This window comes from Mus pahari, chromosome X (genome assembly GCF_900095145.1).
Source record: "Mus pahari chromosome X, PAHARI_EIJ_v1.1, whole genome shotgun sequence".
Classification (NCBI taxonomy): Eukaryota; Metazoa; Chordata; class Mammalia; order Rodentia; family Muridae; genus Mus; species Mus pahari.
In genome coordinates, this window is record NC_034613.1 from 43,553,541 (window position 1) to 43,567,158 (window position 13,618).

General features: G+C 40.2%; 1 protein-coding gene across 2 annotated transcripts in view; it reads right to left on the reverse strand.

Moving 5' to 3' along the window:
- Positions 1 to 10,306: 10,306 nt before the first annotated feature.
- The window catches only part of Plac1 (placenta enriched 1), a 167,080-nt gene continuing 163,768 nt past the window's right edge, over positions 10,307 to 13,618 (reverse strand). For both annotated transcript variants that reach the window (XM_021188568.2, XM_021188567.1), the window contains exon 3: positions 10,307 to 11,195. In XM_021188568.2, coding sequence (XP_021044227.1) covers positions 10,617 to 11,138 — 522 coding nt within the window. In that variant the 5' untranslated portion in view covers positions 11,139 to 11,195 and the 3' untranslated portion in view covers positions 10,307 to 10,616. The remainder of the gene's footprint in view (positions 11,196 to 13,618) is intronic.

A 13,618-nucleotide genomic window follows, 5' to 3' on the forward strand; every position in this document is an offset into this window, starting at 1 on the left:
TTGGATTCCTGCACATAAACATTAATTTTCCTACATAAATACCAGAAGTTTCCAGCGCTGGGAGATGAAAGATGAATTTGTGACAGGTCTTCTGAAGAAAAATGGCAACAGCTTTCTTTATTAAACTCCCTTTGCTACATCAGCATATTAAGAGAGCCAGCTGAATATTGATGAATTCTTTGAGGCTGAGTAATATGGCTACAGGCCCAAGAAAGCTAGGGAGGGCAGGCTTAAGTATTTACTCAAGTGAACAATCTTCAAATATTTTTTTTTTCAAAGATGGTGTCTTAAGGATTTTCTTAGGACATCTGTAGTAAGCCCTGTTCTGCAAATGCCTTCTCACACATTAGGCCCTTTCCTGCCTGTTCGAGAAAAAAAAAAAATCTAAAAATCGCCCTAAAAAAGTGGCCTGAAGGTCACCTTGGAATTAAAAGGGGGACACAGCTCACTAACCAGAATGCTAAGGAGCTTCCAACAGGAGAGGCAGGCATTTCTCAAGGGGCAACTAGGAACCAGAAAGAAAAAGCATGCCCTGTAATCCCCCCCCCCAATACTGTTTTAAAGCAATTATTTTCTGAAAAACAACATGTAATTTTTTTCTTTCTATCTCCCCCCACCCTCCAGTAACAGCAAGACATTACCTTGATGAATAACTGTAGCTATTGAGGGAGGAGAGGTTGAAGCAGCAGTTGGAAGGGTCTTGGGTGCAGCTGAGAAAAATAAATCACCCTTAGACTGAAATATTCAATTTGAGATACTCCGCGCAACAAGGCATTTGGAATAATTTTGGGGGGAAATATCTTTTGGAAACAATTTTTGACTTGGTCTTTGGAAATAGATATTAGGAAATCATGTTGAATTGATTTTTTTTAATTACAAAGAAAATTTCTAGACATTGGGATTTTAAATTTTAAGTAGAAATGCTTTTTTGATGATAGGTGGTTTTTAAGTGCGCATGTGTGTACAAGCCTTGAGTTAGAGAGACAGGACTTTCTTTAGGTTGCAAATATTTAGAAGTCTTCAGAGAGATAAAAACCTGGAGATGATTACAGATTTAACAGAAAGAAAACAACTGGAAGCTTCTACTTTATTATCTGTAAAGATTCACAACTCCCAGAGTTTAATCCAAGGCTAAAAGGTACAGTAAACTATATAACTATTAGATTAAACTAAAATGATAGTGTCATTTGGTAAATTCTATCTTACTTTCTAAACTCAGTTATGAATATTTTAAATAAAGTTCCTGGAAAACCTTAGAAATTGAGAGGAATTCTTGAATCTGCCTCTCTCCTACCACCAGGCTCTCACCAGAGAAACCATTTTGCTTTTCTATCAGAAGAGCCTTAGAAACTCATTGATGCTGATGTTTTTTGATCTCAAGATTTCTTTTTCCCTTTTCAAAGATGCACATGCTTACTCCCTGCAATAGCTATGTCCTCTTACTATCTTAAGAATGCCTGTCCATTAAACTGAAAACAATTTCAGATTCCAGAAGTGATTGATCGATCTTCACACAAACCAGGCCCGCAGTGGAGGGACACCTTAGTGTTCCTGTGTGACTGCCCTAGCTGTGGTTGGAATTTGCTCTCTAGTCAGGGTGAACTGACAAAGTTTAAGAAGAGGCACTTGGAGACAGAAAACCTGTGGCAATATAAGCAGAGGCATTTAGTTTCAAACTCGACACTTCTTCCATTTTCCTGGAATTTCATCTAATTAGGAAAAAGAGAAGGAAGAAAGAACACTCTACTATCTATCAATGTCACCCTGCCAAATGTGTTCAGGGAGGCGGAAGTGCGTTTGGACAGTTGGCTGGTTGCTCCAATTATATTAAATAAAAAGTCAAAGGAAAAGAAAAACCCAACAAATTCTAAACAATAAAACAACAACCTCGAATGAACAAGCTGATAGACAGAGTGACTGGCCCAAGGAAGTCCTGAAATCCTGTTAAAAGTGCAGTGTTCTGGCAAGAGTGAATGACATCATTTTCTGCGTCTGGTCTATTGGAATCACACTCCTGGGGCAAATTTTATCTTACTGAGTAGAGGGAAGAAGAGGGACCGGGAAAGGGAAGTGGAAGGCTCCCGAAGGATGTTATCTCTGTTTAAAACTAAGACACAGATGCCTGTTTTTCAAAGCCTGGCTTACTTTGTTGCACCAGAAGAGGGGAACTATTTCCTTGTGCTGATAGCACAGAATTTTCCAGAATTGACTCAGAGTTCTTGTTCTGTCTCCATAATGTTAAATGTTGGCATTAAAAAATAAGTAAAAAAGACAGGGTGTGGTGGCTTTTGTCTACAATGTTAGCACTGCAGAAGCTGAGGCAAAGGTTAAGGCCAGCCTGGATTACATGAAACCCTGTCTAAAATAAAATAAAATAAAATAAAATAAAATAAAATAAATAAAACAAGTAAGATAGATAGGGCTTCTAGGTCGATTGGAGTATGTAATTTCTCTTACTTCCTGTCTCTAAAATGATTCCTTTTTAAAGCAGTGTCCAGGATCAAGCATAGGCCTGTGTGCTTAGGCAAGCATTCTGCTACAGAGCTACAGCTACAGTGACAGCTCTTAAAATAATTACTGGGCTCACAACTGGGGTTAGACTCTGCAGTTGTGCATGGCCAAAGTAAAACCCATCTATCCGTATGAGAAAAAAAAATAGAGATCTGGATTTCTGTTTTTAGATAAGGTCTCATGTAGGCCAGGCTAGCCCCAAACTCCTGATGGTCCTGCCTCACCTTTCCAAGTGTACCACTACACCCAGCTTAGAAGCTATTTTACATTTTTAGTGGTTGCCCTAAACCCAGAACCCAGGCTTCTTTTGCTCAAGGCCCCCAGGAAGACAGAGTGCTAGGTCAGCATGAGGGAAGGAAGGGGTCATCCCAAGAGAAAGAAAGAAGGCAAGAGTATGAAAATCATGACCTCCCTTCTAATGTCCTTCCTCAAATACAGTCCTCAGTGTGCCACTGGTTCATTACAACGAATGTTTCAGACTGTCTGGACATCTTTCAACTGGATTCTGCCCCTCTTTCAGTGGTTCTGAGTGCTTCTTGGAAAACACAATTTTTACAAAAATCACATAGCTTTAAAGCTTCACTCTGGAATGTGATACTCAAGGCCCTCCCTAAGCAGCTGCAACCAACTCCTGTGGGCACACTTCCTACCTTTCAGCAGCACCCACTTCCATGCTGGGACACCAACTGTGCCTGTTCCTTCTGGATGCTCTCCTGGGTGTGTTTTATCCTCCATTTTCGTGGCACTTGATCAAACTATAATGGACTGTCTTTCCTAGCAGACAAAAAGGTCCTAGAGGGTCAGGACATGTTTCAATATTGTTATCATTCCACACTTTGAGCAGTAACTTGTCTCAGTTGGTGTTCTATACTCATTTCTTGAATGAGTGCATTTCTGAGAAGAGCAAAGAGTGTGTTGGTGCTAAAAATAATGGTTAGTATCCTTAGGGTCTTTGGTAGAAACTGTTAGGTTTTTTTTTTTTTTGGAAGATTTATTTATTTTATTTTCGTGAGTACACTCTTCAGGCACAGCAGAGAAGGGTACTGCATCCCATTAGAGATGGTTGTGAGCCACCATGTGGTTGCTGGGAATTGAACTTAGAACCTCCGGAAGAGCAGTCAGTGCTCTTAATCACTGAGCCATCTCTTCAGCCCCCACTGTTAGGTGTTTAACCCAGGTCTACCGCACTGGCATACCCGGAAGTCCATCTGGGACTGACATTCACAGTCACCAAAAAATAATGTGGAATTAATTTGTTGTTAGATTTTCTCCTCAAAACCCATCACTATGCTTTGTACTTGTAAGTCTGAAGCTGAATCTTGTAGGGACATGGGGATTTGGATGAAATGGGGGGAAAACTTCTCAGAGTCCCAGTAGTGGAAGAGGCCTAAAAGGAGATGGACTTGGTTTGAGGAGGACTGCTGTTGCTAAAGGAGTTGGGGAGATATCTGCATTCAGGGAAGTTCCACTGGGAGGAGAAGGAGACATGTTTTTGGACACAGTCTCATGTAACCTAGGTTGGAACTGGCCTCAATTTTGTTTTGTAGGTGAGAATGATCTTGGACTTTTGATTTTTCTGTCCTCATCTCCAGAGAACTGGGATTGTAAGTGTGCACCACCCCACCCGTTTTATGCAGTGCTGAGGATCAACCCCAGAGCTCTGAGTGTGCTATGAGAGAACTCAAACACCAGAATTACATCCCTAGTTTTCAAAGAGGAGATTTGGCTTTAGTCAAAGATAATAAAGGGGCTTTAAAGGGCCTCGTGTCATCATATCTCAAAACAGTATTTTTTTTTTAACAGATTCACCTAACTTAAATGGTAACTCTGTGACATACAAATTCTGTAAAAACCACTTCCTTCTTTATGTAGAATATTCCAGTCTCCATTGTACACAAGTAAAATTGTGATTTGGGAGGAGAAAAAAGGAGAAAAAGATAGGCCTTGCTGACTCTTCGTCAGAAGATGCGTCACCTTCCTCCACGTCATATTTAATATGATGTGTCAGCCTGACAGGATCTCCAGTCACAAGCCCAGCAGCAAGGCTAGGAAGAATTATGTAGATGAAGTCACTCTCTGAGCATTTCTGAGAGGGGTTATCTAGAGTAGGTTAATTGGAGTGGGAAGACCTATCTTAACTGTGTGAAGAACCAGACTATGGGCTTGGGGCTTAGACTGAAGATATGATCACTGAGCTTCCTCACTGTGGTTCTGATGGGAATAGCAGCCTCAAGATCCTGTAACCATGTGGCTTAGTTCCTTGAAATGACAAAAACTGTAACCTTGAACTGTGAACTAAAATAAACCCTTTCTGTCTTTACTTTTTTAAAAAAAATTTATGTGTATTGTATAGCATATGTGCATAGGTGTCTTCAGAAACCAGAAAATGTGTTGGATCTCCTGAAGCTTAACTTCCAGGTGAATGTGAGCACCCGATATGGATGCTAGGAACCAGACTCAGGCTTACTATAAGAGCAGTCCTTGGTCTGAACCACTGAGTCATCTCTCCAGCCTACTCTGGCTTTGAGTTGCTCTCCTCAGGGCATTAGATCATAGCAACAAAAAAATAACTAAGGTAACTGTCCTCATTTCCTCTTCCTTTGTCTTATTTCCAACACTCGCCTCTCCCCTAGCTGTGAACACCAGAAGTCCTAACTAGTCCTGACTTGATTTCTCATTGTCTTTTAAAGTTAATGGCTGCCAGGCAGGCGGATTTCTGAGTTCGAGGCCAGCCTGGTCTACAGAGAGAGTTCCAGGACAGCCAGAGCTATACAGAGAAACCCTGTCTCGAAAAACCAAAATAATAATAATAATAATAATAATAATAATAATAATAATAATGGCTAAGCTTATCAATAGGTATGAAATCCGCCTGCTTCTGCTTCCCAAGTGCTGGGATTAAAGGCATGCGCCACCACCGCCGGGCAATAGGTATGTTTTGTAACAACAGTAAATGTTAAGTCAAAAGAAAAAAGAAAGAAGGAAAGGGAAAAGAAAAAGAACTGCTCTAGCAACCTAGCATCTGACTGGTTTTGGTGGAGACACAGTCTCCAAATGGAGAGTGTTCTCTTTCACGGGCACTTTGAAAATATTGTCATCAAATATTTTCATGAAGTTAAAACAACATTGAAAGTAACTCGGGCAGCCTGGATCTCCCGCACACTTGCTCTATAACCTGAATAACCTCCCTTCTTCAGTGTGTGGGAGCATCTTTTATCATTGGAGGAGGATTTTTAACAAGTGCTCCATCACCGAACTAAATCCCCAACCCCAGAGATTACTTTATTTTGACTTGGAGACCATAAATTATTCCAGGGTGTTTGTATAGGAATGATATGGACGCTTACTGCTACATCAATTTGTTCTTAAACTACTGACCCTCTTTTGCTTGGGGGGTGGGTCTGCACCCCGGGTTTCCTTGTGTTCTGTCATGTAAATGAATCTTAGAAAACAGATGGGGCTAGTGAGGTGGCAGAGAAGGTAAAGGTTCTTGCCACCAACCTGAAGACCCAAATTTTATCTCTCTGACCCACCAGACAGGACAGAAGTGGTTCTGCAGAGTTCCCTTGTGACCTCTAAATATGTACCAAGGCCCACTAGAAGCCACCTATACAAAGAAATAAAAAACAAATTGTAATTTTTTAAAAGAAGTATTTATTTTATGTATGGGTATATTGTTACTGTCTTCAGACACCCCAGAAGAGGGCATCAGCTCTCATTACAGATGGTTGTGAGCCACCATGTGGTTGCTGGGAATTGAACTCAGGACCTCTGGAGAGCAGTCAGTGCTCTTAACTGCTGAGCTATCTCTTCAGCCCAATATTTTTTAATTTAAAAAGAAAAATTGACTATTTGATGGACATCACTAGGAAAATTATTGTTTTTTTTAAAGACTGGATTTCATATTCTAGGCTAGGTTGATCTGAGGGTACAGGCGCTTGCTATCAAACATGAGGACTTTATTATGTTCCCCAGAACCTGCATGGTGGAAGAAGAAGAGAAGTGACTTCATAACATTGTCTTCTGACCTCCATTTTCATGCTGTGGCACACACACAAAAAATGTAATAAAAAGAACTTATACATTAAAATTAATATGTTTGCCTTAGAGTGTATATGTGTATATATATATTCATACACACAAATATATACATATATACATACACACATACATATATATAGACATATATATGTATGTGTGTATATATGTCTCTCTCTCTATATATAGACATATATATATATGTGTGTGTATGTAATTTACTCAATGAAAATATATAGTTTAACCAAAGAATAAATAAATTAGCAATATTTTTAAAATGTGGTTTGTTGTTTTAGGAAAACAACACGGAGGAGAGAGTTTTTCTTGGTGCTAAGAGACTGAAGCCAGGGTCTTGCACACACTACGCGTGCACTGTACTAGCAAGCTGCATCCTCAGCCCAAGAGTAGAACAATTGGACATTACTCTCAGTCTCCTTTTACAGCTGAAGCATCTCATTACAGCCCTAATTCTTAAATATCTGACAAGCAATTACCCTAACAAATGGTGCAGACCTTTTTGGCTTTTCTAGAAATTGAAAGGTGAACATGCTCATTTCCTTTGATGGCAACAAAGTATTTCTTTCTTTGTTTGTTTTTTTTTAAAGAGTTATTTATTTATATGAGTACACTGTAGCTGCCTTCAGACACACCAGAAGAGGTCATCAGATGGTTGCGAGCCACCATGTGGTTGCTGGGAATTAACTCAGGACTTCTGGAAGAGCAGTCAGTGCTCTTAACCACTGAACCATCTCTCCAGCCCCAACAAAGCATTTCTTACTACTATTACAAACATTCTGAACACAATGTTATGGAGGCTTATAAACCTTGTCACCTTGAGAATTAACTGAGCATTACCACAATAAAGAATGATAACATTCTTTTGGAGTGGTGTATCATAAGCTAATTACATTACTCAACAGACAACTCAGGGCTTAAGGGCTGGAGACATGACTCAGGATTAAGATCGCTTTTTGCTCTTCCACAGCTTTGTCTCAGATTTTATTACTGATTTAAAACATTGCTTAATTATACTGGGATGTTAAGTTATGTAAAATATGGTAACTGATCAGTATTTTTTCATAAACGTGCATTTCTTTTATTGTTTGAGAAATTCTGTTTTTTTAAAAGATTTATTTATTTATTATATTTAAGTACACTGTAGCTGTCCTCAGACACTCCAGAAGAGGGTGTCAGATCTTGTTACGGATGGTTATGAGCCACCATGTGGTTGCTGGGATTTGAACTCCAGACCTTCAGAAGAGCAGTCGGGTGCTCTTACCCACTGAGCCATCTCACCAGCCATCTTACCAGTTTGAGAATTTCATGCATGTTTATAGTAATTTTTTAAAAATCAAATCTACTCTTCCTGCCTTCTTCTGAAGTCTCCCATACCTCTTCATCACTTTTCACTTCCAAGTTCATATATTCTTTTTTTTAACCCATGAGTCTATTTAGTGATGCCAGTGTGTGTGTGTGTGTGTGTGTGTGTGTGTGTGTGTGTGTGTGTGTGTGTGTGTATTGGAAGGTAGGGCCATCCTCCGGAGCATGGGAGCTATTGCACATAACAACTCACAGTAGCTTTGGATGGATGCATAAGACTCCTCTCCCCCCACAAGATCAAGCCAGCTAAAATTCCAGCATGAATTTGGGAGGGTCTCACCAAGTCCCATTTATAGCTGTGGAGCTATTGGCAGTTGATAGCTTCTCTCTGTCTAAAATGTCATTCTCCTTCATCTTAATTCAATGAAACTAACTTTCATATCAGAACCTCCTAAATTGTTCCCAATTTCATGAATTTTAGGCTTACTCCATCTTGGTTTATCTGTTGCCCTGGCAACTAGATCTGATCTGTCTGTCTTCCCAATCTTGCCACACATCATTTTTTGGTCACTTATGTCTTCTTTGATGTTCTTCTTATCTTTTTTATTGTTTTCCACCATCATCTGTCCTTTTGCCCTGCCTCCACTGGGTTGAAATAAACTCCTGGCATTTTCTCCTATGACCTCAGTCCTGGTCTTCATACCTTTGTGCAAACCCATCCTATGGGCTTTAATAGCCTTTACAGCCTCTAACTCCATAGATAACTTTACATGGTTTATCACATCAAACTGTGTTGACTTTTGTCAGCCATTAAGTTCCCAACATCTAATGTAGTGATTGACCCCTCAGATAATTGTAATATGTACTTGTTGCATTCATACCTACCCTCCAGGGATTGCAACCTGTCAGTTTATCAAAAAGGGAAAAACTGAGATGAATCTCTGTTTCTTTAACTACCATAGTTGAATTTCTCTTCTTGGTGATGGCCCTCTACATCTTTATTCACCTGGCAAAAGCACTTCACCTTTATTAATGAGAAAAATTGTGCTACAACATTGCATTCTTGATTTTAGTTAAAGATTTCTTTTAACATATTTCATTATGTTATGTACATGTGTGTATGTCTGTTTGTGGGTGGGCAGGTGTGTGTAGGTACCAACAAAAGCCAAGGCTTTGGATCTTCTAGAACTCAAGTAAAGAGATGGCTGCTGCCTGATGTGGATGATGGAAACTGAATTTGGTCCTTTGAGGAGCAGCAAATGCCTTTAATGGCTGAGTCATCTCTCTTGCACACTACTTTCTTCTTTAAAAATTAACTTCTATTGACAAATAAGAATGTTATGCTTATGATGCACAACATGATATTTTGAAGAGCCTGCTTCTTACTAGGTATATGGCCATGAACTGTTTTTTTTAATCAGCCATGTCTCAATTCCCCTCCTCCCCTGCACCCTTGTGTGTGTGTGTGTGTGTGTGTGTGTGTGTGTGTGTGTGTGTGTGTGGAGACAGTCTCACCATGTAGATCATATTAGTCTGAACTTGTAGCCATCCTCCTGCCTCTTCCAAAAAGAAAAGTTTTCTTATTTTTAAACTGGGTATGAGAAGAGCACTTCTTTTACAAGATTGTAGTAAGAGCTAACAGAGATGTCTCTACTATCTGGAATATTTTCTCTCCAGATTATCTCAGTCTTCACATCTAAGACATAGTTCAAATGGCAAGATCACAGAGGCCTGTTCCCTCCCCAATTTCCCATGTCACGTTGTTTGAAGTTCTGCATAGAATTTGTCACTCACTGAGTTTATCTTTATTTACTTATTTGCTTACGAGCTATGCAACCTCAATTTCTCTGAGTCCCTTTCTTCTCACTACCATTTATTTGGTGTCCAGAGACAGGTCTGCATGTAGTTTCACTGCATAATAAATAGTTGTTGACTTATTCACTTCCTCTTCTTGCTATAAGCCTTTGAGAAAGCTAATGGACAGCCACACTTTGGGCTTGTTTCTGATAGTTTATATGTTGGGGGTGGGTGGGAGGGTTGTTATCAAAGCACTGTAAGTTTACGACCCAGCTCAGCCTTGGGAACCTAGCATGGGAGCATTGGAACGTGACTTGTCTGCTTCCCAGAACCATGGAGACTTGAAGATAACTAGCTTATCCTTTCTGTACATAAAAAGTGGTATAGCTGGACATCAAACAAGGGAGACTTAGTGCTAAGCTTTGTGGTGGTAAACAGAAGATGAGAAGACGGGAAGTGTGGATACAAAGCAAGAGATTCTCCTGGGAAAGTCTTTGTAGAGGAACCTGAAGGGGTGGGAAACCATCCCAGAGAGAAAAACCCAGGCACCAATGCTCGCAAACCACTTAGACTAATGCCTGGTCCGTAGATAAAATGAGATATATGTTTATGAAGCAAAACCATCCAACTGATAATTTAATGCCAATCAGAATTTTATTATTGTTTTAAAAAGATACAAAAATAGTAAAAAAAAAAGTTACAATCAGCTATATATGAATTGACCCCTTCCAAAATTCCCCTAAAAGAGCTGTAATGGCATTTATTTGGCTGACAGTAGAAAATGCTACATACTAATTCTTAGAAACAGAATTTTCAGAAGCCCTCAAACCTGGGCACTATATGGGTTTCCTCAGATCATCCGAGTGAACACACTAGTCCCCAGAAACATTTGCACAATCAGATGACTACACAAGAGGGACCTCCAAAGACTCTGTTCCGTGATGGAGGGTTTACATGCTCTTTTGAGTGAAGACATAAGGTGGGCAGCTGCAGTTGGGTTGCTGGCTAGGCTCTGGCAAGGTGAACACGTGGTACGAAGTATCATTCTTCGGGGTCGCACCCATGTTATTGCTAGGTGCTTTCGCGGAGTAGGGCTTAGTGAGCCAAGGGGACCGGCGAGGGGCAGCACACGACACGGGAATCACATATCTCGCTGATGAGCCCTTGGAAGCGTAGTGAATCTCAGAGCTATAGATGACGACATCTGGAGAGACAGCCTTGATGCGGATGCCACATTCGGTAACGCGGTAGTGGAACTGGTAGAAATGCGGGTGAACGTGATTGGGAGGGCAACCAAGGCCCAGGTGCACCTCATAAAAGTGAACATACACATCATTATTCAGCAAGAAGGGGTGAACGGTGACCATGAACCAATCTGTCGAGCACAGCACATTCACTTGGTTTTGCTCCGAGTAGCTGGAGAACATGAAGGTGACTAAGACAGTGCCTCCCAGGAACTTGAGAAGGTTCATTCTTGCAGCAGGTTGGGTGAAGACTCACAGGAGGCAGGAAGGTGTCCAGGAAGGATTCTAGAACACATAAAAACGTAAGAGGCACGTTACCTTAGGTGTTAGGTAACTCAATTATGAGTAAATAAGGTAAAGCTCAATTATGAGTTTTTAAAAGAAGTGCAATTAGGGGATTATGTTTTTGTTTGTTTGTGTTTGTTTGTTTGTTTTCTTTGAGACAGGGTCTTACTCTGTAGCCAAGGCTGGCCTGTAACTCACTATGTTGTATAATCTGGCCTTGGACTGTGACAATCCTTCTACCTCTACCTCAGAAGTGTTGGGAGATCACTGTAAGCCACCACACCAGGCTCAGAATGCTATTTTTGTTATTTGTACTTGGTTTTATTTTTCTATTTTGTTCTCTCTCTCTCTCTCTCTCTCTCTCTCCTCTCTCTCTCTCTCTCCCTCCCTCCCTCCCTCCCTCTCTCCCTCTTTTCCTTCCTCCTTTTCCCTGATTTTCTTTCTTTCTGAAATTCCTTTGATTTAAGACATGACCCAATATATCAGAGAATCTTTTGGTCATCATGAGTTACAATGCTACTGATAAAAGTTCCAGATGAATTAATTTGGTCATATTTAGCTAAGCCATTCAGCCAAATTTCAATATGTTGTTGTCAGGGATAAAATGCAATTTCTCCTTAGATTTTTATTTTATTTTTATTTTGAAGAATTTATTATATTTGATTGTGGGAAGGTGTTTGCTCACTGTGTGGAGGTAAGTTTACAGAGGACAGAGGGCAGAGGACAAGTTTCAGGAGTTTCTCCTTCTACCACGTGGATTCCAGGAATGGAACTCAGGTTGTCAGGCTTGCCAGCAAGAGCCTTTATCCACTGAAACATTTCACCAGGCGTTTTCTTAGGTTTTAAAATTCAATTTGTTTGCTAAGAAAGTAGGTCATATGGAAGGACTCATTGGGATAATATATGTGAGAACATTACACCATTAAGGCAGACTAGTTTAAACTGTATTTTTCTTTGATTTAATGTTTAATATGGAAACTGTTTCATTTGGATTTTTTTGTTGTTGTTGTTAGCCTTACACAAAATGGGATAACAACCCTGATCAGTGCAGAGTCTCATTCTCCACATGAGGGAACAATATGTGTTTTATACCAAAACAGTATGAGAAGGCTAACTTAAAGAAGCCATATGCCACCATTCCAGGACAATGTTGCTCAGTGGTAGAACACTAGCCTGGAATATGGGACAGCCTGGATTTCATCCAAAGCCTGGCCAAATAAATAAATAAATAAAGTCCCAAGGAGCAATGCTAGTTATCTTTAATATGCAAGCCCCTGCAATGAAATTAAAATTAACTTCTGCCTCACATGGAAGTTTCTCTCTTCTCAGTACTTTTTACATTTTACATGTGTATCACATATAAATTACTTAAAAGAAACCCTACATTAAAAAGGAAGCAGTTTGTTTATGCTTTCTGTGTAGATTGACCAACTAGCTCCTACATTCTTTGCCTCGACACTGCTGCACTTGCTACCTTTTGGGTTCTTTTTGCCTTTTGCCTTTCAAAAGAGTGGTAGAGAGAGTGGCAGGGAGAAAAGAATGAAACTAAGAATATGTGTCTAAAACATGGCTGTAGATGGAGGTGACAAGGGGAGAAAGGAGAATAACATTATCAGATAATGTCTAATTCAGCTTTCACTTTAAACATGGAAAAGCACATGAATCAAATGGAAAGTGCCTAAACATTGGAAGGAAATACATGTACATAAGTGTAGAGATTAGCTTTTGTTCCCTGCTAAGTATTCCCCATATAGATGATTTCATCCTTTGAAAAATATTTATTGAGTGCCTACTATATTCATAGCATCAGGCTAAGATGCTCCACTAAGACATTACTCTTTCCTATTTGTAAACAGGCAGCCCTTTCTCTGCCTTTGCTCTTGACAGATATGCAGAGTTTTCAAATGGAAAGTACTGCTGTATGGAGGCCCACAAAGAGTGAGTGCACTGGTCTGGATGGAATGCTGGGTTTGTGGTGGACACCGCTTGCTTGCTGGCTCCTGCTATCTTTCCTCTCTTCTCAATGACTGTTCATTCTCTCTGTAGTGTTGGGGGTGATATAAAAAGAAGCCAAAGGAGACTTTTCTGAACTGTCTTTGATCTGAATTGTTGCTAATGGGGCTGACTGATTTTATTTTATTTTCTCACAAAAGCAACAATAGAAATGCAGCAGCAGCAACACACACAGAGAGACAGACACACAGAGACAGCGACAGAGAGATAGAGACACACATATAAACACACAGACACACAGACACACACACACACACACACAGACAGCGACAGACACGCAGAGACAGCGACAGAGAGATAGAGATACACAGAGACACTCATATAAACACACACACACACACACACACACACACACACACACACACACAGAGAGAGAGAGAGAGAGAGAGAGAGAGAGAGAGAGAGAGAGA